This window comes from Strongylocentrotus purpuratus, unplaced genomic scaffold (assembly GCF_000002235.5).
Source record: "Strongylocentrotus purpuratus isolate Spur 01 unplaced genomic scaffold, Spur_5.0 spur5_scaffold_5, whole genome shotgun sequence".
In the NCBI taxonomy this organism is placed as follows: domain Eukaryota; kingdom Metazoa; phylum Echinodermata; class Echinoidea; order Camarodonta; family Strongylocentrotidae; genus Strongylocentrotus; species Strongylocentrotus purpuratus.
The window spans coordinates 19,260,149-19,281,874 of record NW_022145611.1 but is presented as its reverse complement, the minus strand read 5'-3'; the positions used below and the strand labels follow the sequence as shown (position 1 = coordinate 19,281,874).

Genomic DNA, 21,726 nt, shown 5'->3' with positions numbered 1-21,726 from the left:
CACAGGTCTACTAAATAAAATAATAAAATTCACTTTTTGGCTCAGATATATACTGTTTCGTATGTTTTTCAGCGTTTTAACCCTCTTGAAACCATTCTAAGGCGTTCCATGCGATACAATGTCAAAATGTTGGCTACAACATACATATCTGGGGCATTTTAGGTCATTACCTGGTATTTTACTACGAAAGTAATTGAGAGTGTTCCGTTAAAGCCCTAGTCGTGTGGTGCGCCACCTACCGGTGGTTCCGGGAACATTGCGTCCAGCGAGCACCGGGATCACTTGAAAAAAAAAAGTTAATCATTAACCGACCATTATCTTAACGCCACAGTGCCAGACTGTTAAAAAATAGGGATAAGTAATTAAGATAAACAAAACGGAAGGGGGTCATGTTGCACGGTTTCGTTCCATAGATCATGTTGATTGTTTACTTCTAATTGGTCGCTTGAAATCGGGTGAAGTTCATGATTGTTTCGTGGCAGATAATCAGCAACTGCTTTCATGATTGTCACTCGGATGATTTGTGCTGCTGGGCTGCCATCTAGCCTTTTCGACGTGTATAATACAAGCCACTTATAGTGTCAGTATTCCAGTATTGTTGCCTCGTTAGGGAGTGGTAACTTGATCTGCGTTGTTGGATATCATCCAACTTTGATGGGCATTCGTGCTGTCATCGAAACCGTGCGTCGAACTCTATCCTTTCCTCTCTGCCCTCACAACGACTTTGTTTCTCCGTCAGTTAATACCATTGTATATTGTTATTGTACTGCCGGTAGGTTGGTATCCGCATTACCGTTGTAGCTCCTTGATCTGCAACTTTCAACTAGGCTTACACAGATCATGTCTACTGATGCTAATTTGATTTAACAATACTGTATAAATTGGAACGAGTTGCAGAAGGAGTAGAAATAAATTGAACACTCTTGACAACTACGGAAACATTTCAAGAATGGGACTCGGGGAGAAGAAACGAGTAGATGCCGAAGACCAGGAACATAGTGAGGGACATGGAAAGAAATACGGCAAGTCCCGTTCCCATGATCCAACCTTCAATGGACCAATCGAGAACCGTAGCTGTACGGATGTCATCTGTTGTCTTATCTTCCTTGCCTTCCTCGGGGGTCAGGGTTACATTGCCTACTTGGCCTTCACGACGGGTAACCCCAGCACCATCATCTACCCTACCGACTCTCAGGGTGACATCTGCGGTGTTGCTGCAGGAAAGACTAACCTGACTAGCCTGTTCTTCTTCGACTATCTGGCCTGCTTCTCCTCCTCTACGCTCATCACCTTCCAGTGTGCCACCCCTCAGGTGTGCGTCGAAAACTGTCCCACTAAGACCTACTCCATCTGGACCAAGTACATTTTGGAATTGGACTCATCTAACCCCGTTGGGGTCGACTGGAGTCTCTTCATCTGCCAATACGAGGTGGACCCGGAGAATGAGGTTACGAAAAACGGTCGTACCATTCGGAATCTTCTTAACGAGGAGCTGTGTGCATCGTATTACGTGCAAAGCAAACCCTTGTTCGGAAGATGTTTGCCAGACTTTCTTATGGAAGTGGAAAATGTGACAGGTAATTCACTCTTGACTCTAGCTTGTAGACACATAGACAATAACTATTTTATATTAACCCAGCTCGTTCATTGTTTATATCAAATATCATTGGACGTCACTTATCTATTTTTGTAAATTAGTTGTATTCCCATCCACTAGGCATCATCCTAACCGGTAACCCTTCCATTGTCATCATAACTAACTTCTGATCAGTATCATCTCTTTGATTTTGCAACATCCAAAACTTTCTATATGTTGTATTATTTTTGTTCAATACAAATCTTTTTTTTTTAATAACAATAGTTACTCCTTTCTCCACACTCCCACCTTTTTGCAAAGAACATGGCAATTCTTTACACTGAAATGATTGGAATGCAAAATACAGAACCATTTTTGTGTGTGTCTATGACTTTTTAGTTACTTAAAAATTAAGAAAGCATCATAATGACAAGAATTCCTGTCTTTATCGTGAGTTCGAATCAAATATATAATGTTGAGGTATCATTGCAGTCCTTTAAGAAGTGTGAACTTTCTTGCACGAGTTTTTCACTGCGAATTATTAAAAACATCTACAAAAACAAAAAAATGAACCCCCAAAAGTGTAAAATATGATAAGTTGTTAATGGTTGCATTAATGGAATATTCAATGTAAAAATAATGAGGTTATGGTTAAAAAGCAAAAAAATAAATGAATAATAACTTGTAATATAATGTATATAAGTTTTGGTTTATATCTTCATATGATAGGGCTTTAAGGAATTAAGTGATAAAATAGCACCATTATGATGAAAATGCTACAATTAATCATAAAACTATAAAACACAAATAAAAATGCCTATGTAATGTTGCATGCATAGTGTATGAATTCACAACATCCTGCTTTCAACGATACATGGACTTTATATATTTTTAAATATTTTTTGTATAACTCTAATCTCTTCGAAAGTTCAGATAAGATCTGAGGGATCAGCTGTTTATCGGCAATGGATACGGTTTCATGCAGAATAGACAAAGCAAAATTATATTTTAATTCCTAAATCATCTGGAATGTAGTAGCCAAGTTTTGCTCTGCCGCAAATATCTGCAGCGATGACTGAGCGAATACAATAAGGGCTGTACAGTAACTTTATTCCATTCCAGTGGGAAAAGAGACATATTAAAATCAAAAATAAAGATTAATACAAAATGAAATATAGGTTCGCATCAAAATTATTCACAATAAAAAAGTATTGGTCATTAAAGAAAAAGTTTTGCAAGCCATTTAATCATTTACTTTGACATTTCTATTTATACAGATTTTTCTTTCTCTGAAAACCCTACATAAAAGGATGTAGTGCTAATATACTTGGAATTTGCGAGGCTTCTACATTTTTTGTGTTGCTTATCATTACCTAGTTTATTGGAAAAGATATCATGGCAAAATTTTGCTAGGATCAAAGTACGATGTCAGGAGTCTTCTATTACGTAATCGTTTATAAGCGTTGGCTCAAAATTGTAAACACTGAGTCATAAAACTAAAAGGATCTCCTAACATTATTGATTTCCTCATAGAGCCAGCATGTAAAGAACCAAGAGAACCAAGTTCTTTTTTTATTAAAGATGCAATATAGCAATGTATTTCTTCCAATCGATGAGTGTTCTTTATTTCAACGAAAACCTGTGAAATAGATATAAATGTAATTATCTTACCCAAACATATGTTTGATTGTTCGCAGTAATTAAATCTTAGGTTTTACTTCTTCCCGCAAGACAATAATTCCTGACTTTTTTTCCTTCTGAACAAAAAAAACACTGTACCAGCGATAATGAGGTACAAACATGAAAAGGATTTTTTGATAACGCGTTGAACCGGGATTCTGCGTATCAAAAAATCTCTCTTTTCTTTCTTTTTCACAGAATTACCCTACATAGACTATTTTGTACGCAGGTATAACGAGGGGTCACGAAATGCTAAATTCGAAAACAGATTAAAACATGGCAGATTTTTTGAAACAATGAAAGACACGAACTAATCTAAATGGTTTCTTTTCCCCATATTCGTCTACTCCTGGAAAAGGGATCATTATCTAACCACTGACAACAGTCAATGGGCCATTGCCACGCAACACGAATCAATATTTACCCTCAATTTAAATCGTGACAATTAATCAGTTTAATATCCGAATACTGTGTAGTATTTACATACCGCATAATTTATCTTAAGAAAAGATAACCTTTCATACTTTGAAAGGGAGTGCCTAATTAATTGCACTAAAGATATATCCTAGAGACTGAGAAACTTGGGAAATTCCCATACGTGAACGTTGCCCCCTAAGGCGATAACACCGGGTTAATTAGTGGCTTTGAAGTATTTAGTGAAAACCAGTATGTCTCTTTCAGTGGCGTAAATCCGTACCGAGGAGTGGGGGGGGGGGGGGGGGATGATCGGCGATAGCCATCACATACTAGCACGAGCACACGCCCACACTAATTTACGCACGCGCGCGCGATCGCGTACGCACAAACACACAACACGCACACACACACACACGCACACGCACGCACGCGCACAAACACACACACACACACACACACACACACGCACGCACACACAAACGAACAAACACACACATACCCAAACACATTACCGACAAAACTAGCCCCCAATTACCGACAAAATTAATTGTCCCAATATTTACAAATTTAACCCTATTTACCCGGGGCCGAAGGCTAAATTGTTTTTCCTACGGACTATCTATAGTACTTGCGTATGCGCAAATGGTCATTTTTCCTCGACGACATAAATATACGAATTATTTCGTCAACTTAGTCAGCATCATAGCTATATATTTTAATGCAGGCGCGGAGCTAGGATCTCATTTAAGGGAGGGGCGGTAGTGAGCAGGCGAATCACTCAAAGAGCGCGCTTCATTAGGGGGGGGGGGGGGTGGTGGGGGTGATAGGCCTATCGCGCGAAGCGCGGTAGCTTAGACGTTTCCTTAAATTATTAGGAAAAGAAAACGATTTATGGTACCGTTCTCGAATGTTAACCCTTGTCTGAATGAATTCCCCCCCCCTTCCGCGCGAAGCGCGAAAGCTTTGGTGTTTCATTAAATTATTATAAAAAGAAGACGATTTGCTGTACCGTTCTCGACCGTTAATCCTTGTCTGAATTCAGTTCCCCCCCCCCCCCCCCGCCCCCCCCCCTCCCGCGCGGAAGTTTTGGCGTTTCATTAAATTATTAGAGAAAGTAGACAATTCGTTGAACCGTGCCCGACTCTTAATCCTTGTATGAATCCAGTTTCTCCCTCTCTCTCCCGCGCAAAGCGCGGAAGCTTTGACATTTCATTAAATTATTAGAGAAAGTATACGATCTGTTAAACCGTGCTCGACTCTTAATCTTTGTCTGAATTCGGTTTACCCCTCCCGCGCAAAGCGCGGAAGTTTTGACGTTTCATTAAATTATTAGAGAAAGAAGACGATTCGTTTCACCGTTTTCGACTCTTAATAAGCCTTATTTATCTGAATTCAGTTTCCCCCTCTCGCGCGAAGCGCGGAAGCCTTGACGTTTCCTTAAATTATTAGAGAAAGCAGACGATTGGGTGTACTGTTCTCGACTCTTAATCCTTGTCTAAATTCAGTTTCCCCATTCCCGCGCGAAGCGCGAAAAGCTTAGACGTTTGATTTAATTTTTATAGAAAGAAGACGATTCGTTGCACCATTTTCGACTCTTATTAAGCCCTATATTAATCTGAATTCAATTCAATTCATTCAATATACACGACAAATTCATTCATTCATAGACCTACACAAACATCACATGCATTGCAGCCCTTAAATAATTTATCATCCCCTTGTCCCTTAAGTTTAAGGTGTGAACAAATGACAACCACGGAGTAGGACTTGGGCAATGCAACAGTTACCGTATTATTTATCACTCTCAATCAGATGCGTTCACAGTTTTCACACCTCTTAAAAAATGTTTCTGGAATTCATATAATGATACATCTACTGTGTTTATTAATTAAATCTAATGAATTCTTTAATTTCCTCAGCCAAATCCTTTCTCAAATATAAAAATAATAAGAATGTGTTCAGGCTTACCTTGAAATAACTGAAGAGACAAACGGCCACTGTAAGTCTTGAACACGCCAGGTCTGGAACTTCAGTCTTCACCCCCCCCCCCCCCACACACACTCCTGGGTCGGAGGGACCGCATGCGCGTTCCTCAAATCTCCAGGGAAGGGGTACTTTTTCGCGCGACAAAATCCGGCCCGAGAATTGTAAAAAAAAGGGGGTGTATTTGACTTTTCACCTGGAGATTTCTTTAAAAAGGGGGTGGGTTTTTGTCTCTCTTTGGACCCCTGAGAAATGTAAAAAGGGGGTTATAAAATATCTTGAATATCATAGAAAATTGATCAAATCTCGGGATCAAATTCCTGAAATTCCTGCTAGCTTTGAAAGCTCATTCAGGATTATTTCATTTTGAAAAGTAAAAACATTGGTCCCCAGTCCCCCTCGATCAACAAGAGCTCACCTGAAATTGGGGGGAGGGGGGGGGGGGGGTGGTACATTTAGCAGTGTTCCGGATTGGGAGGGGGGTCTCCAAGGCAGGAAAAGCCAGCGAAAGGCGGCGAAAGGGGGATTCAGAAATGTTGGCAGTCCTGAGATAGGGGGGGGGGTGCATTCAAAGGGAGGGAACGAGCATACGCGTTCCCTAAATAATACTGAGGGGGGGGGGGGGGGGGAGCCGGGCATCTACTAGGTGATTTGCACTTTTTAAGCGCTCGCGCGTTGGCGCACTTTACGTCTGGACTATGATAATACCTTGCAAAATAACGAAAAATTATTCTGAAGTTTATGAAGTGCTTGTTCGCGCACGTCGCGCAACTTCGCTTAATGATCGTGACATACTGTATACGTGTAGGCTATACAGTTATACATACATACAAAAATAACTCATTTCTCATGCATTATGCTGAAATTGAAACAATCATTTTTTTTTTCTTCTTCTTCCTATTTTTCACTCTTTTTTTTTGTAATCTCAGGGGGGGGGGGGAATTTTTGTACAGGCCACCCCCCCCTCCTTCAAGCCAGGGGTGGGGGGGATGCATCCCCCCATCCCCCCCCCCCCGGGATTTACGCCCCTGGACTCTCTTACATTTAGTCTATGTTGCATAATTATAGGCTTCTTTAAATGGCAAATATCTCGCACTTTTTTTCTTTACCCCGTACCATTTTTACTCCTTTATTTTCCTTATTATAAGCCTTCATTAAACAAATCAACTGTTATTAATGCATATCAAGTAATAGACTTAATAATAATCTGAAGTGGAACGATTGGTGTTTGGGTTAATCACTGCCCAATATGTATATTCCAGAAGAAAACAAATGTTGCTCATTTCTGATTTTAAAAGCCTAACCGATAGATTCGTTATCTGCTGCCACTGAATATAGTGTTAAATTGAATATTAATCCTTAAATTTTAAAAAATATTATTGTTCTTTGTGGTGACGCAATACTATCGATACATACATGCATATTGATATTAATATAGCGCTTTTACATAAACATGCTCAAAGCGCTTTACATTAGTAAAAACAAAAAAAACAGAATCATTATTTTGCTCTCCAAGTGCAAACACTGTAAATTCGATATTCATTAAAACGTCGATATTTCATGTTCCCTTAATTCCTTGCAGAGGCGCCATCTGAGACACCGAACGGACGTAACATCAGCGACACGAACTTAGAGGTCTTCGCCAAGTTCATCAACTATATACAACAGTCAGAACAGATTCAGAGTGTCGTCGACGATTTCAAGTCAACCTGGCCATACATCGTAGGGGCTCTCTGCATCGTCGTCCTCTTGTCGTTCTTCATTCTCATCCTCATGCGATGGTTGATGGACGTGGTGGTGTTTGGATCCATCCTGTGTCTCTTCGCGTTGCTAGCAGTGGGTATGTACTACTGCTATGACACCTGGTTATGCTACAGGGACGGAGAAGAGAAATGTTATTCCATGCCCATAGACGATCCTTCCAATCTCTTCAGCTATCCCCAATCAGAGAGCACGTGGCTAGCTTTCGCCATTATCTTGACCGTGATTGCCGCCATCCTGCTACTACTGTGCCTGGTCTTATTCAACCGGTTCCGCCTCGCAGCCAAATTGCTAGGTGAGGCAAGCAATGCGGTGGGCATGATGTTAAGCACACTGGCATGGCCTCTATTACCGTTTGTCTTTCAGTTTGGCTACGTGGCGTTCTGGGCTTTTGTAGCCGTCTACTTGGCATCTGCTGGTGATGCTGTGTTCGAGGTGTCCAATGCTCCAAGTGATTCCCCAGTGACGAATGGTACGACTTGTGATCAAATGACGTTCAACGCTTCACTGTACGCCCCCGCGAACTGTCATTTCGTCAGCTATGGCTTGCCGTCATACACCATCTACCTTCAGATCTATGGAGTAGTAGGATTGTGGTGGATGCTTAACTTCTTCATAGCTTTAGGAGAGGTGACCTTAGCAGGAGCCTTTGCCTCGTACTACTGGGCTTTTACGAAGCCTCAAGATATTCCAAGTCTCCCGCTTGCCTATTCTTTCTGGCGAGCCATTCGTTATCACCTGGGCTCTATGGCTTTCGGCGCTCTCATCATCACCATTGTCCAGCTCATCCGAGCCCTCCTCGAACTGGTCGAAGAAAGGACCAAAGATGCCAGTAACGTCGTGACTAAATTCATATTCTGCTGTTGCAAATGTGGATTTTGGTGTCTGGAGAAGGTCCTGCGTTTCATCAGTAAGAATGCGTACATCGAGATTGCCGTCTACGGGCGCAATTTCTGCTCTTCGGCTTCAAGCGCCTTCAATCTCCTCATGCGAAACATCGTACGCGTGAGCGTTCTAAATGGTGTGACCGGTTTTATGCTCTTCCTCCTGAAATCTTCTATCGTTGTTGGCATCACGGTCGGTGCGTTCTACTTCTTTCAGCTCCAGGTGACGTCCGGAGAAAACACGTTTTACGTCGTCCCGGACATCAACAACGTCTGGGTGCCGATTACCGCTATTGCGTTCGTATCCTTCTTCATCACGACGGCATTCTTCGGGGTTTACGACATGGCCGTCGATACCCTCTTTCTTTCTTTCCTCGAGGATTTGGAGAGGAATGATGGATCACCAGAGAAGCCTTACTACATGTCTAATGGTCTCATGGACGTGGTTGGCGAGCATAACAAGAAGCAAAAGAAACACAAGAACGACTGAACGTTTTACGGATAATTTTTAGTGACTATTAATAACATAATATTGACAATATATTATGAGCTTTATTTGGCTCAAGTGTAGTGTCAAAGGAAGTATCTTGATTTGAAAATACCAGGATGATTGTGAAATAATGTATAATATAAAAATGTAAATTTTCTAACGTGAAACAGAAAACAACATCAACAATCGATGTTGTAGCTTTTCATAGCGCATATATAAAGGAAATTCCGTGGTTAATTTACTTGACTTTCCATTAAAAGATCGAAGATGTGAATCCCAGTCCGGCACTTCCATGGTTGCCACTTGTCACCCAGGTGTATGTAGATCGTTACCTTATTTGCTAGAGCGCTACACATTTAAGCAATATTCTTAGATTGTTGTTGGAGTTCACGGTTCTGCCCATCATTTCAATATTCGACATGGCTTAAATGTCAAAATCACAATTTAGTTTTGTTGCAGCCATCGAATAGTGAAATGTACTATACTAAATATTTTTAGATTTTAACTTTGTCGGAGTTCATGGTGTTACCCATCATTTTAATATTCGATATGGCTTAAATGTCCAAATCAGAATTTAGTTTTGTGGCATAACATTGTCGCGATTCAGTAATTTTCACGCCTATCGATCTTGCAGTCATCGAATAGTGAAATGTACTATACTAAACATTGTCAAATGAAATAAAAATGTCTAAACTATGCCAAAATCTTCTTGAATTACAGAAAAAAGACAACAGAGCGAAACGTTTATTGTATGGACATGTAAATATTTTGTTTAATGTTTCATATCTCTTTTTGCGAACAAGGATTTAAACAGCAGTAGGCATAGTTATTGGCAAAAGTATCTTCAGAGATAAAACTCACTCAGTGTTAACAATTTGTCCGAGTCATACCAAAGACTTATAACAATGGGACCTTCTACCTTCTAGCTAGGCGCTCAGCATATTAGATTGGAAAAGGGTAGTAATAATATATTATGTTATGCAGGGCCCGCTGGAAGAGCAGTTTCACAACTGAAGTGGCTACCCTGGGTAAATAAAATGTTATTATTATTATTATTATTTGTGATGATCTTGCTGTCGATAATAGAATGAATTAATTTCGAATTATAGATACAAAATGATAAATTTTAGATAAGAGATACTGCTTTCTCATCGTCGTTTCATTCGATTGTTTAAAAAAAAATGAACCTATTGTTTTCCTTAACATTATCTCATTAGTAAGCTTACATATTTCACTACGCTATTCATGTTTATGTTGTTTTGGGAATGGGAAGGTATACTTCTAATGTAAATCACTCAAATTTCCTTAAAGAAATAGTAATATAATTTTATTTATTTATCATATTTTATAGGCAAGGCAAGGCATGGCTATTTTCAAATTCCTATAATGTAAGATGTACCACTTAATCTTAATGGACAAACTTAAAAATCCCGGTTGTGCAAATTATAGCAAAATTCGGATGTGCAATTTGGTAACTATTATTGATGTATGGTTGCACAGAGATTTATTTAATCCATTACGACATTATATTGCCTGTAACATAATGAAGAATGAGGTTTTTACTAGTGTGTTTGGGATCATAGTACATATATTTTTAATGATTGACTTATACGAGTCTTTCATTAATTTTGTGTGTGTATATAATTACGCTTTCAAGTGGATTGTCTTTCAGATTAATGGTGTATTGCTTGTCTTATGTGTCTCGATATATGTCTACTGATACAAATATGTCTCGATATATGTCTACTGATAACAAATATATTTGTTTCTCATTGATTAAATATCATAGAGCTTTACTTCATGGAAGAATGCTGTATAATTCAACCCAAATGACAATGCATTGCTTCTCATTATTTTTGAATTGTTTGTCTTATTGCTGTCGTAGTAGCCTAGCATTTGGGTTGTCATGCTTGGATATTTCGTACCATTAAGCTTGCATTTACATTGAATACAAATAATATTAGGATATATGTGCAAATATATTTCAATAAGTAATTTTAAATATATGTATTTTGCACCACCACGATGTTCATACCATGAGCAGCCTAAATAAATAGTAGAAGGGGACAGTCTTTCATTAAAAAAAATTAATTTATCGAATGATACAGAAAACTCTCATTATGATAATCATTAAATGTAAGTAAGGCTTTTACCAACCTTAAAATTGTTTGAGAAAGTCCACAAGAGTCTACGAAATCTTGCCTACTAAAATTTAAGGTTTATAGAAGCTTGAACTATATATGTTAAACTTGTCGAAGTTGATTTTTCGGATAGTTGGTGTACCATTGTACGCCCTCTATCGTTCAGATTCTCCATGCAGTGTTCACACGATTCATCATAATCCGACTCCCACCTTAAATAGCCACGATGAGACAAATGAATGTTTTCTCTATTTTGGAGAGGGTGGTAAGGATAAGGTCAATGACCGGCTAAGTCGAAAATAAAATGTGAACAAAAAATGTTGATTTTAAAAAGAATTGACACCGGAGAAAATGCAAGCTGGCCTCATGACGAGGTTGTGACAACTGGGTAAACTCAGGTGACTATAATTTGTTTCTAGTTAAGACTCTCTGATCACCTCACAGGGATATTTACACAATAAACAAAGAATACACATGTGGATTCAACTTACAGTTATCCTTGGTTGACCAAATGCAGGGATTCGGGGCAGGCCTCAATGTCGGTTCTGTTGATCTTGATACTCCATTGAACTTAGACTTACAGCGCAAAATGCTTTTTTTTTAACTATGAAGCTTCAACTTTCATTCACCTCCAACCCATAGGCCCTGACAATAGACTGCTAGGTAAGGCAACCCCACTACATATATGCATCACCTGTTTGAGCTATGTAGAGTGTAGCGGAGCCTAACTACCCAATGCATTCAACCAAATTCTTTAATATACATAACAATAAGCGGGTAGCACATTGACACCGGACAAATGCAAGCTGACCTCATGACGAGGTAGTACGGAAATATCGAAAATGACATTTTGATATCAATTGATGCTAGAGGGTAGGGACGGTAACGACGATTACATGTCTTATTTATTGAGATAATGACTATGATATTGATTGCAAAAGATGAGAGAGAGAGAGAGATTGGGGGAGTACATGCACCTCCTATAATATCCCATGTATTTCATCCATCTGATATAAAGGGGGAGGGGGGGGTGGGGTATGGTTAACATTGTATTTAGTAAAAGGTTGAAAATGCCGGTTACTGAATCTGGCATTGTTGGCACATTTCTGTGACTTAATGGTTTCTATCCTTTATCCGTCATTTGTATTTTTTCATGTCAGTATAATAACGCTCAACACTGAAAGAAATAACACATTTTACCTCATTTTCTGGGATTTATCTTTAATCTTTATTTCACATCTGCTCATACATAAATAATATAAATTCTTTGTAAATGCATTTTATAGCTTCTTAAACCATTTACATAAAAACTCCACTTTCCTCAACTTTATGTTGCTTAGAATGCAATACCCACATACATCACATGTGGCTGAGCATTTTTAATCCATTTTGTTTTTTGTACATAAAGATCATATGCAGCGTTATCTTTACTATAAAATATAGGTGCAGATATTAATGTATGATACATTTCATCCACCTTGATATAATCTGTTTTTAATGATGCAACATCATGTACACTTCTAATCGCATCAAGAATCATAGAAGTTCAATACCGACTAATAACTCTAGTTTATTTTATACTCTTTATCCAATTAAGTGCTTCAAATTAATGTCTTAATATCGCTAACGCCAACTCTAACGCTCACGATGGTGACATTTTTCTATCGCCTCCGTTTGAATTTCGCCTGACGGTGCATCTTTTTCCCCTGCTGGGTACCTATCAATATTTGGTTTATTTTTCGTTGCTATAGACTCAATGGTGACAAAGCAATGGTATTTCAAAACTTTATTTAATTATTTTTTTCATTTGATACCACTGTCCTATCTTACATCAAATTTAAATGCACTCATAACAAATTATGCTTTCAACTAGGTTGTGATGATTCTGGTACCAAAAAAAACACATCATCCTCCTTCATTATTCTGCCGCTTCACTAATCGCACTGTGAACCCGACTCTCCATATGCATGAGTGTGTCTTATTTCCAGAAAAAAAAAGTTACTGTCACTCAGAATGGAATAGGAAGCTCCTACATTTAAAGTTTAGTTCATATTTCAGCTATGTTTCACATCTTCCGTTTAGATAGTTGAATTATGATGCCCTCTTACTGGTTGGCATTCCCCACTTCGGTGGTTATTTCGAAACAAATTCGCACTTTAGAGCATTTTTTTATAGACAACGTGAAATTAGAGACGTTAGGAGAAGAAAAATGTAAAAGGATTTCACTGCATCAGGGAGAAGAAAAAAATACACCAACAATATCAACAAAATATTGACTAGATGCTTCTGTTTGGAGCAAGAAGGGGATCCAGGCAATACAATATATGCGTTAACGCCATTCTGTATGCTTTCTTATAGTTGCATGGATCAGAACATTTTGTGTTCATATTTATGAATTGCTTTTAGAACTTATACTTCAAGTAATTATATATTCATCGTGATCTTGCACTCTTTTTTCTTCTTTTTTTTTCTTCGGAAAAAAGCTCTGGGGATTATTGTTTCAAAATCAGCTGGGAGACAAATAATTTATAAAGCGTGATTTTCTCGTAAAAATTGACGGTTTCAAAACAAAAGGATTTAGAAGAGAACGAGCGAATATGGTTTAGATCTGATGGTACATTTTTAATTTTTGTTACGGGGGAAATATTCGGTATTTATCATGACTTTGTTTCACATTATGAGTACCATTTATCCAAAACAGAAAGTAGCTATCAACTTTGCATGCATATCTTCTTCCAATATCCGCGAACTGGTGAACGTATTATCCTGCGATGTATCAAATTTCATACAAAATATAGTTAATGTTTTTTTTTACAAGAGCGCGCGTCGCTACACATTTTCGGGGAGAAAGTAACTCAAAGATCAGTTTACCCTAATCAACCACGGACAACTCATTATGAAACACGATCATTCGGAATGACAAATATACTTAAGTCACCGAACCAACTTTATTAGTAAAATAAAGTTACATAAACCATATTCATGAAATAAAAGCGAAAATATGTTTACAAATGACTCAAATAATATTCCCATTGATTATTGTTGCAGTTGGAAACATTTCTAAAACAAAGTTCAACTTATATGATGGCTAGCTCATGATCTTACATCCATGCTGTTTATAGCATTGGGCTATCAGGGCCCCGTCTTACAAAGAGTTGATATCAATCGCAACTATGTACATACAAAATAAGAGACTACAAACTTGCGATTGATTGGAGGACTTACGATTGATTTGGATCAATCGTTACTCTTTGTAAGACGGGGCCCAGGTCATCATTAGCTCAACCATAAAGTGTTATGTACAAACTTAGTGCTTTCGAAAATGGAATATAAACGAAACATTCATAAGACACAACATCTATGTCGTCGGGAACCACACTAAGCTGGAAGCAGAGAGGAAGAAGCAACACTATAATGAGGTTTACAAATGTGACTTCATTTCAGGGAATATAATTATGTTCAGATTCAGATTTCTCAAATGCCAAACTCAACTAGCTTACGCCAGGTTCATACACGTTATTCTTCTTTTGAAATTCGTGAGTATTTATTTCCAATCATTAGTCGGATTCGATACTACAAAATATTATAACCTGTTGATTTTTTTTACATTTAAAAGTTTTACTGAAGAAATCTAAAGGTCACTGTTTACCACAACCAACATGTAACGATCTTAGCTTCGACTTGGTAGCTACATTTCACTGATACGATATAAGCTCCCAGTACATCAAGATCTATCTCATGAATAACGGGTCGTTATGACGCTTAACGAACACGAGTTTATTTTGCGAAGAAATCTTTATTTCTAATCACAAAAGCTGCAAAAATGATGTTGCCCTGGAATAAATCGTTTTCACAAGTTTATACTCGTTTTCGGAAAGACAGATTTAGGAAATTTATGGAATTTATCAAGATTCGTTTTGCCGCTATTGCCTTCCTCACTTAAACTGCATTCTGCACACTTTTTCCTGTTAACTCTTTCTCATTTTTGACACGCTACTCCAGTATAGGCTAGGGCAACTACGCCATCAACGATCAGTAGCTTTCAAACCTTCACTTCTTGCTTATAGTATTGAATATATGATACAAACTGTATTTTAAATCATCTGCATCCCGCCCAGACTCAACGTGTATCTAAAAGAGATTAAAGAAAGAAAGAAATACAAAACTATTTAATAATGCCAATGTTAGTTTAGATCGTGCTCTAGCTAACTTCGAATAAGATAAACTTTGTATATTATTTTTGACTTTTCCCTTTCAGATTTTCGATTTTAATTATCTTTTATTCAACTTTTCGTCTCCAACCATGATTCTCTAGAGGGAAATTTTATTATGCCATGGAGGCGCGGCTCTTGTTTTTATTCCCAGAGATAATACATGTAGCACTAAACTAGTTATTTATTTCAAATCTCACTTCCCCCCCCCCCTTTCCTCTCTCTCTCTCTCTCTCTCTCTCTCGGTCTGCGCGTTTAATTTCACAATTCATAAGTCACTCATTATCCTTTTTTTTTCAAAATCTTCTCGTCATTCATTTACGACACTCCTTTTCACATTTTTCTTCTTCTTCTCCCTTCATTCGTTCATCATTTGCTATTTCACACCAAACTTACATTTTCTATGACTTTGAAGCATTAAATAGTTTCTCACTGCATGGGGCTCTTTAATTTGTCAACTCGTCCGTCTCTCTCACATTCGTGCATGTACTGTATATAATCTAATGCACATCTAATACAATTCATCATTTATCAGCAGGTTTCAACTTTTGATTTTTTCCACTTATGACATTATAATTGGCATCTCTCCATTCCATCTTTCTCCCCCTCCTCTTTCTCCCCCTTTTTCCTCCTGGCTCTGCACAATGGTTCTGTTTTCGACGATTGTTTTCTATACGAGTTTCCTATACATTTCCTACAGTCTGAACAAGATATCTGTCTCTCTGTTTTCTTCATTTTGAGCACGAACCATATACATGTACTTCCCTGCGCATGACTTTGAAACCCTTCTCCTTTTACGCATTATGTAAATCTTTGATATCCCATCTGAAACACTACTCCACCTCTCCTCTCTTTATAATTTCCACTTTTATTCTTACATAAACACAGTTTGTATCTTCTTTCGCTTATACATGTATCCCTCTCCTCTGTCTCACTCGCTCACCTATCCCTTGTCTTTCTCTCTTCATTACTTTCACTTATTTCATCTCCTCAAGTCATCTTCAGCCCAACGCCTATCAGTTCTATTTCAGTTTCAAAACCTCGCTCTTTCACTGCCGATATACATGCAATTTCTCTTTCTCTCTTTCTCCACCTGTGTCTCTCTCTGTTTTGTAACTCCCTCGATGATCTCTTTCCTTCTCCCGCGCTCTCTATTCAAGTCTCTTTCTACACATTATATAGCTTTCTCGTTTAAAGGTACTATGTCCCTTTTGCAGCCAACCTCAGATTCTGTAGAACTTTGCAGGAATTATGAATATGTCATGTATGTCCTATCTGTGAAATTTAAACGTTAGCAGTGTCCTCATATATTTAAATTATGCAAGGAAACCCGTTTACTTGCTAGACTTCACTGTCAGCCACTATTGAGTGACTGACTGGCTTTTTTCTTCTTTGGTAATAACAAGCATGAAAAGAGTTGTAAAGGGTACTTGAGCATTTGTCTACATCAATAACCCACTTCTTGTGATGGCCAAGATTATACTGATTGAATCTTTGCGCAGCATAAAACGTATGACCATTCAGTACAATTGTTTGAAAATCAAGACTATTACTTTTGGGCTCTATAGCCCTAAAGTCCATTTGACAACTAATAGTCGTTATTTTCCCACTTGAAGACATTTTCAAGCCCCACCTTTTTTAGGGAAGTTCTAAATTAGTCTTATCTTTCAAATGCAGTTGGAATTTAACTTTTTCATTTTTTTGGCTTGCAAATGGTACATAGTGCCTTTAATACCTAATCTTCCTCGTCATCTTGATCCTGTAGGATTCCGCGTCAGTCTCTCTTTTCTCTCTCTATATATATCTCTTACCCTTTCTTTCTCTCTCCCCTCTCTCTGTCTCCCTCTCTTTCCCTTTCTCTCTTATCTCTGTCGCCATAAAATCACATCTCTTTCCGAATGTTATTCACAATGTAAGTGAATGAAATATACCTCGGTGCACAGACTTGGAGAGCATTTTGTGATTTTGGTGCACATTATCCTGTAATAGAGGATGAAACTTACATACTTTCTTTCTTTGCTCACTATTGATTTCCCCCTTATTGTCTCAGTTCCTGCTATCACCCATTATTCAATTATTTCTTCAATTATTTCTAGTTTAATAAGTCTCACTCCTCTGCTCCTTTTCTTTCTTACCTCTCTTTCTCTCGAATCTAATCTCAACATTTCAATATTACACTTATCGCAACGTTAATATATTCACACAGTTCGCATCAGTTTGTCCACTTCCCCCAACATAAGACATTCACTCAATTTAAATAAAAATTGGGTTATCTGCAATAGCGTTAGCGAATTTTAAGGGCTTAAAGGATTAAAGACAACAAATACATTTGGCTACCTTACTCCTTAATCAACGATACGAAGCATTTTTGTTTTCTTCAATAATCTATTTGTTTGAAAATATGTAAATATATATTTGTATCATATAAAACCAACATATTGATTATTTTCCCCAACACATTACACTCACGGACCTATTGTGTTCCCCTCGATATATTCTTTCATGTTTCCTCTTTCTCTCCTGTTTTTTTCAAATCCAATTCTCGCCAATAAAAATACAAACTAAAAAAAATGATATATGAAGCATGGTATTGGGAAAATGCTTCACATTTTTCTGCATGGTAGTGACATAAACAGGCAGTTCGGGAAGTTATTTTTGTTTATGTCTGTTGATTCATAGTTCGAAATTGTATTGAACATATAATTTGTACCTGTTGGGATCAAACCCTTTCTTATAAAATCATTACGTCATCGTATAGTGGAGACAAAAGAGAAATTAATCAATATAGACTTTTCCAGTGAGTACCAATATTTACCTACAGAACTTGCATACATTATATCATTATTATTGCAATTGATTGCAATTTCATAACCAGATAAATCGGTTGCTCTACAACAATGGTCCTAGATTAAAACAAACTTATGAGACATGTTACTGTGTCGAAAACAATGCAAATGTTGATATCAAGATCAGTTTTCCTTAAATTACTCTTACTACATGTTGTGTAACTAGGGATAAGGTATTGTACATCGGAAGATAACATGGGTTGAAAGGTAATTTGGTATGCACTGCCTATACTGACCATCTAATGGACCGACTAAATTGACGAACGAACTCTTTTGTCATTATTTACAGTAATGGGGAAACACTCAGTGAATTTTTTAGAAAGAAGACGTCCATTTCCATGTTGATATAATCTCGGTGAATATTTTCAAGATATTTTTTCTTCAAGATGATATTCAGTCAGGTGGGGCGTGTTTGAAACAGTGAAACGATTACAAGCTTGCTGTCACGTGATACACTGGTTCATAGTTTATGTGTAATGAGTTCTGTACAGTTTAGACTCATTCTTATCATTGTCGTCCATTAATATGCTGGCAACGTGTGTGTATCACGTGACTCAGTGTTAGTGCACAGAAGCTACGTAACGATGACGTCACACATTCGTCGTGATGAATTTGATTGTGTATTCCACAGGTGGTGTCAATGTGTGGAACGAATGAAATTAGCATCACATTGTCAATATTTTTGTCAGAAAAGGGTTCCTCGTTTTAAGAAGACCACAACTGTTTCAACTCAGGATAGTTTTTTTTTTAAACAGAAACATCTTCATTCCCATCACATGCAAGCTATTATCCACGGCACGTCTTACAAGTCAGAATTTTATGGAAACTCGCTCGAAATAATTCGTTGGCGAAGGCGTAGCAGAGCGGGTTGATGGTGCTGTTGATATAGCAGAGATAATAACTAAAATGATAGAGCGCATCCGGAACACATGTCTCACACCATGCCATGATGATGACGATGGTGGAGTATGGACTCCATGTGATAAAGAAAGCCCCTAAAATGAAGGTCAAGGTGCGTGTTGCTTTCCGCTCGCTTCGACTTTGTCTTTCCCCGCGTTGTGAACGCGTCCTGCGAAAACCTCGCTTACTTCCACTCATACTTCCTTGATTACCTCGCTTTAACGAACCAACTTTCACCTTGTTATTATTTACTCGCTTTGATTTTGACTCCACTGCATTCTTTGACGACGCCGACATTGTGCTTTCTGGTCTTCGCTCCGATGACGATGTTTCATCGCTGGAATCGAGACAACTATCCGCATCTGATTTGTTTCGCTTCACGAGGCATTTGTTAACCCCGACACGTGCCACGTCCGGACGTGAAGGCTCTACAGTGAGACTTGTGGACGTCGTGGTCGTCGTCGTTGTCGTGTAGTCTGTCACCATACCTGGAGCTTCGGTTTCGAGACAAGAGGGCTCCACAGGAGCTATCCGCTGCAGTTGATCAGGGCATGGACGAGGCAGTGCAGAACTCGGTCGTTTTTCCCTGCCCTTTTTCTTCCTTTTCGCTAAATTTCTAATGGTCCTATAGATGTTAGCGTACATGATAAAAATTGCAATTAACGGCACCCAGTACACAAAAATTGTCGAAATTGTTGTGAAAACAGGCGCATCCTGCATAAAAGGTAAATAACATTGTCCATTGGGTCGTGTATCTTGAGTATTTGTGAATTTAGTCCAACCGAGAACGGATGTAAAATAAAGCAGTATAGGTAAAACCCATGTAGGGATAATCATTATCACCGCGCGTTGCAGTGTCATTTTGTTCCTGTAGCGGGCAGGGCTACGTACTGACCACATTCGATCCGCACTTATGAGTATCAGGTTCAACACGGAAACCTCTGAGCATGCGTAGTCCACGGATATCCACAGGTCACAAACAACAGAACCAAAGGGCCAGGTGCCCATGATGAGGTAGAGGGAATACACGGGCATGGAGAAAAGGCCGATGATAAGGTCGGCGGCTGCCAGGCTCAACAAGAAGTAGTTGCTAGGCTTGTGGAGACGACGCTCGATGCGGAAGGCCAGCATGACGAGGATGTTACCGCCGATGGTGAGTCCCTGACTGAGGAGGGCGAAGAAGCAGATGAAGACCAGTGAGGTGGTCGAGTGAGGCAACCCGCTTGCCTCCGTCGAGTTCACACTGTCCATCTCGGCCGTCGTCCTGAGTGGAAATATAAAAGAAAACACAAACATCAGCACGATAAAAACTTAATGATATATTATAAAACTGCAAAATCTGAACGTTTGGCGAGTTAATTGTCACCAAGGTGGATAGAGCTAAAGATCATAGAGAACTAGGAAGACACTGCACCTCTGGTTGCTCCGATCTTTCCAGGCTTCAGATGCTCCGCGAGCCGAAGGACCTCAAGTGGCGAAGGCCTACGTGAGAAGAACGTATAACACGAATCTCGGCGAAAGTAGATCGCGTGAATCTCGGTCTCGTGGACGTTCTGTCTTTTGAACATTCAAATAAGTTGATAGAAGGCCTATGAGGCCGAAACTTTCGGTCTCGTGTACGTTCAATCTTACGAACTTTCAGTCAATTGGAAAGTAATCCTTAGTCATAAAGGAACATTTTATTATTATAATAAAATGTAATAATTATAATTATAATTATAATAATGTTTAAATTACTCTGAAGCAAACCTTGGCCTCCCCATTTCTCTTTTATTGAATTCCCACTAGTTATAATTTAAAAAATATTAAACCTAAAAGTATTTCCCAGTCGGTGGAACCTGTCAATAAATGCTGAAAAAGATCCTTAGTCTTGGCTCATTGTGTAGGCATTGGGTTTACAGATTTAATCATCTCATTAAAGGAGACACGTTAATAAAAGAAAACGATCCAGTATTCGGCCTCCTTGTTACCAAAAAGGCCAAACTACAACTCCAATGACATTTCAATTGCTGGATAATGCATGACTGTATCCTCTTCTTTTTGCTGTTACCTCACCAAATGGTTTCAACCTTGAGCAGTAGACCAAAGACTACACAGTCCTTCCATATTAAGGCAATGATCCATGGTTATAAGCGATCAGCTAGTTAATTCTTATTTGCTCTTTGGAGGACACACGGTACAGCGCATTTGGTGCGGCTGAGGTGATGGTATACGACTCTGCAAATTAGATAAAATAAGCAAGCATCCCTGGCAGCTAAATGTCACGTCGCGCATTACATTTCGTGATGTCACCCGTTCATTAGCTCCGAGTGTGACGTCATCAAGTGGTTGTGACATCATCGCATTGCTGTACTCTGATAATCAAAACCTGAGCTCGGCAACATTGCTGACAAATTCCTCAAATCGAAATTAGATGAGAATGGCCGCCACTGATTTGATAAACGCGAGCTTGAGTTATGCTGCCAGTAGCAATATGAAATCATTAATTTGTACTGCTGTATAAATTCAGGCAAGGAATCTTATAAGGGAAAAATATCTGGAAATTGAATCGTTGCTCAAATTGCATCTACTCTATGCATTTTACGAAAATTTGTAGATTGAATCGAACCTTTCATTCCACAATAAAGAATTTAAATTTTTACTTTGAATTGCAAATATGGGCCCTGTTTGGTCAAGAATAATGCATCCTTGTATAAGCTTACCATACTCTTCTTTCCTCGCTTTCTGCATGATACACTTTCCCATAAATTCAAATAAACGCAAATTCATTTAAAATAGCAACACAATGTATTGTGTCATAAAAAATGACTAGCCTTCATTAGTCCGGGGTATCACAA

At 38.5% G+C, this 21,726-nt stretch overlaps 2 protein-coding genes across 2 annotated transcripts; one reads left to right on the top strand and one right to left on the bottom strand.

Annotated features, from left to right (window-relative positions):
* The first annotated feature begins 890 nt into the window (after positions 1-890).
* On the top strand, positions 891-8,998 carry LOC586913 (choline transporter-like protein 4). Its single transcript, XM_786673.4, has 2 exons — positions 891-1,577; positions 7,239-8,998. The coding sequence occupies exons 1-2, from the start codon at positions 950-952 to the stop codon at positions 8,789-8,791; spliced, it is 2,181 nt and encodes a 726-aa protein (XP_791766.2). The 5' UTR covers positions 891-949; the 3' UTR covers positions 8,792-8,998.
* A 7,955-nt stretch (positions 8,999-16,953) lies between these two features.
* LOC115918113 (muscarinic acetylcholine receptor M3-like) lies at positions 16,954-20,161 on the bottom strand. Its single transcript, XM_030999715.1, has one exon. It carries the CDS (start codon positions 20,138-20,140, stop codon positions 18,776-18,778), a length of 1,365 nt encoding a protein of 454 aa, XP_030855575.1. The 5' UTR covers positions 20,141-20,161; the 3' UTR covers positions 16,954-18,775.
* Between the last annotated feature and the right edge of the window lie 1,565 nt (positions 20,162-21,726).